This window comes from Mycteria americana, chromosome 7 (genome assembly GCF_035582795.1).
Source record: "Mycteria americana isolate JAX WOST 10 ecotype Jacksonville Zoo and Gardens chromosome 7, USCA_MyAme_1.0, whole genome shotgun sequence".
Lineage (NCBI taxonomy): Eukaryota > Metazoa > Chordata > Aves > Ciconiiformes > Ciconiidae > Mycteria > Mycteria americana.
The window spans coordinates 24,946,959-24,949,899 of record NC_134371.1 but is presented as its reverse complement, the minus strand read 5'-3'; the positions used below and the strand labels follow the sequence as shown (position 1 = coordinate 24,949,899).

General features: G+C 51.4%; 1 protein-coding gene across 1 annotated transcript; it reads right to left on the bottom strand.

Moving 5' to 3' along the window:
- Positions 1-1,418: 1,418 nt before the first annotated feature.
- Positions 1,419-2,630, bottom strand: ADIPOQ (adiponectin, C1Q and collagen domain containing). The gene is made up of 2 exons (XM_075509141.1): positions 2,411-2,630; positions 1,419-1,970 (listed from the first exon to the last, which is right to left on the bottom strand). Exons 1-2 carry the CDS (start codon positions 2,622-2,624, stop codon positions 1,444-1,446), a joined length of 741 nt encoding a protein of 246 aa, XP_075365256.1. The 5' UTR covers positions 2,625-2,630; the 3' UTR covers positions 1,419-1,443.
- Positions 2,631-2,941: the final 311 nt, after the last annotated feature.

Genomic DNA, 2,941 nt, shown 5'->3' with positions numbered 1-2,941 from the left:
TTAATGCTGTTTTGTGCTTGTAATAATGCATTAGCTCTGATTTGTGTTAGCTTGTTCTGAAGCTTAATGGGAGTCATCTTTGAATGTATCTGAGAAACCATCAAATCCTCTTTTAGCTAAAAGTCAAGCAAGCTCCTTGGAGAGCAGTTTGATGGGATTGCTACTAATCCCAGCCTTAATACTCTTCCCCCATTAAGGTAACCTTGCCAAGAGCTGGGGCAGGTCCTGGGGGTGTTCATCCCAGGAGCCCACTCAACATGGGAGGTTGCACCACCTGAAGCTCTGCCCAGCTGGCGTGCCAAGCAGTGCTGTTGGCACACTTATGGCATGGAAAAATAAAATCATGGTTGCTAGTTCTCAACTTCTGACTGTGCTTGGGAGCTATTAAGAGGGGAGATGGGACAGGATCCTGCCAGCTTGCAGATGGAAACTGTAAGGTGCTGCTCGTGTGCCCCATGCTGGTGGTCTCTGGGCTGAACATTACTCGTGCCATTGCTTCTAGTGCCAGATGAGTGCTTTGGGAAGGGACACCTCCACCCTGAGGTCCCCTCTGCCCAGGAGCCTTCAGGGACCTTCTGCTCCCTGGTCAGACACGGTGTTTGCAGGGGAGCTACTGTCATTTCTGAGCATCTCAACTGTGCAGCCAACACACCTGTGACCACCTCGGGAACCCCAAAGCCACACGTTCAATGGGCTGCTTTTGTCATGTAGCCTCACTGATATTCATAAGGCTTTTCAGATAAATCAAAAGAGAAGATCCCTGCCCTAAACAAGCGTGCTGTCTACGTTAGAGATAACGATAGGGGATAAACATAAAAGGAAAATCAAAGGATTAAAATCAATGAAAGTTAATAATCTGAATATATTCAAAGATCTGGGCTAAAGAAGGGAGACAACAAACCGTGGGTGGAAGTCAAAGGCCCTAATAAGACAGGGAGTTACAATGGAAAAAACAGACCCATCTGTTCCAGCTGAAAACAAGAGCAGAGGTAGCTTTTGTGAATGGTCTTCTCCCTCTTCTACTCAAATTTTAAAATGCTAGCTAAAACATTTACCATTGGTTTAAATGAATTTAGGTAGCTAAAAAAGGGAAATTTAGAATGTGATATTTAAATGTAAGCAATTTTTCTCTTATCAGCTTTAAATGTAAAAAAAGCTTAGCCCATCTTGAGAGTTACTGTTTCATGGCAGGAGTGATGTTTGACTTTGGGCCCAGGTTTCTACAAGGAGAGCAAGAGCAGACGTAGAAGTGAACTCTTGGCCCCATGGAAGTCACTGATGTATAACCTCACTGATTTCGCAGGAGATACAGTCCACCCTTGGCAATTGTTGCCCCTGCAAAAGGCAATTTTCTGGTAAATACAGTATACCTATAGTGCCAGTGCCCCAGGACGCTGTCTGGGGTTAGGCCACCTTGTCCTCTCCCATGTAGCACCCCCTCCTTTAATGGACGTCCAGGTCTGGGTACAGGAGGAAGCCCATGAAAGTGGAATCGTTGATGTTGTCAGCATAGACGCCATTGTTGTCCCCTTCCCCGTACACCTGAAGCCAGACCTCATCTCCAGCGCTGAGGTGCAGCAAGACGGAGCCACTCGCTTGGTCAACGTTATTCTTCTGGAACTGGTCGTAGGTGAAGATCACTGCCTTGTCCTTCTTGTAGAGGCTGACCTTGACATCTGTCAGGTAGACTGTCAGGTGGTAGGCGAAGTAGTACATGCCGGGGATGTTGCAGAGGAACTTGCCGGTGCTGGCGTCATAGTGGCTCTGCTCATTGTAGAAGATCTTGCTGAAGCGGATGGGGACGTTGGGGTGGGGGGCTCGCTCCGTCAGCCCCACGCTGAAGGCAGAGCGGTAGACGAAGGCGCCTTCGCCCTTCTCCCCCTTCTGCCCTGGGTAGCCAGGAAATCCTCTCGGCCCTTCCCGCCCCAGGACTCCTATTTCGCCTTGGTCACCTTTGGGGCCTTGCAAACCTGGGGGACAGAGTGGGGACGGGGAATTGTTTGCACTGTGCCAGCAGCCACTACCCACCGGCCCGAAACGCAGAGGGGTCTGTGGCATGAGGGTCTGCTCAGCAGTGTGGAGCAAGAGGTGTTCCCTGAGGAAAGGCTGGATGACCTCAACACCCCCCATGAGCTGAATCAGCGAGTGGAAAGCCCACTCACCCCCCTGGCTGTGTGCAGAGCTGCCGAGAGCAGCATGCCTGAAAAAACATCATTCATTGGAAAAACAACCACCAGACCAAACTCTTTGATTTGGGTTGTGGAATGTCCATCCCTGGAGATATTCAAAAGCCATCTGGACAAAGGTTGGGCATGGACCTACCAGATGTGAGAGACCTGCCGGGGCTGGCCCTGAGGGCTGGGGCTGCCCACGGGCTCTAGCACCGACGTACCCCTTGCCCCTCACCAACCTTCCTCTCCTTTCTCTCCCTTTTGTCCATCTTTTCCATCTTTCCCGTCCCGGCCTGGGAGCCCATTGTGGCCGGGGTAGCCGGGCGCTCCTCCCATCCAGTTGGCACATGGCATTTTGGGGTCGGTCTGGACCTCCTGGGCGGCCACCTCTGTGCAATGGGGGGCCATCAGCAGCAGCAAGCAAAGGAGGAAGCCTGCTGGGCCCCTCATCATCGGTTCCTGATGTGGACGATGGCTTCGTTAGCTTTAAAGGTTAACAGGAAAAAGAAAAAAAAGTGAAGAAAAACCCTACCCTTGAACAATGGAGAGGCCTAGAAGACTAAAGTTTGAATCAACGTGTCCAAAGGAAAGCAATTCTGCTTGTCCCAAGGGCCCCTCCACATCCAGCATGGTGCTGGCGTGAGCTCCATGAGCCAAGCTGGAATGGGGCTCCTGGGAGCAGTGTGGGCTGCAGCCTGGGAGCGCATCCAGCACGGAGAGGAGCAAACGCCAGAGTTACTCCCCCAGCACTCGCGTCTCTTTGCACAGGC

Bases quoted from the DNA above. Each gene is read 5' to 3' on its own strand.
- ADIPOQ (XM_075509141.1), bottom strand. From the start codon at position 2,624: ATGATGAGGGGCCCAGCAGGCTTCCTCCTTTGCTTGCTGCTGCTGATG. The intron at 1,971-2,410 runs GTTGGTGAGGGG...TCTGTCCCCCAG, and splicing joins GGGAGAGAAAGGAGAGGAAG to GTTTGCAAGGCCCCAAAGGT.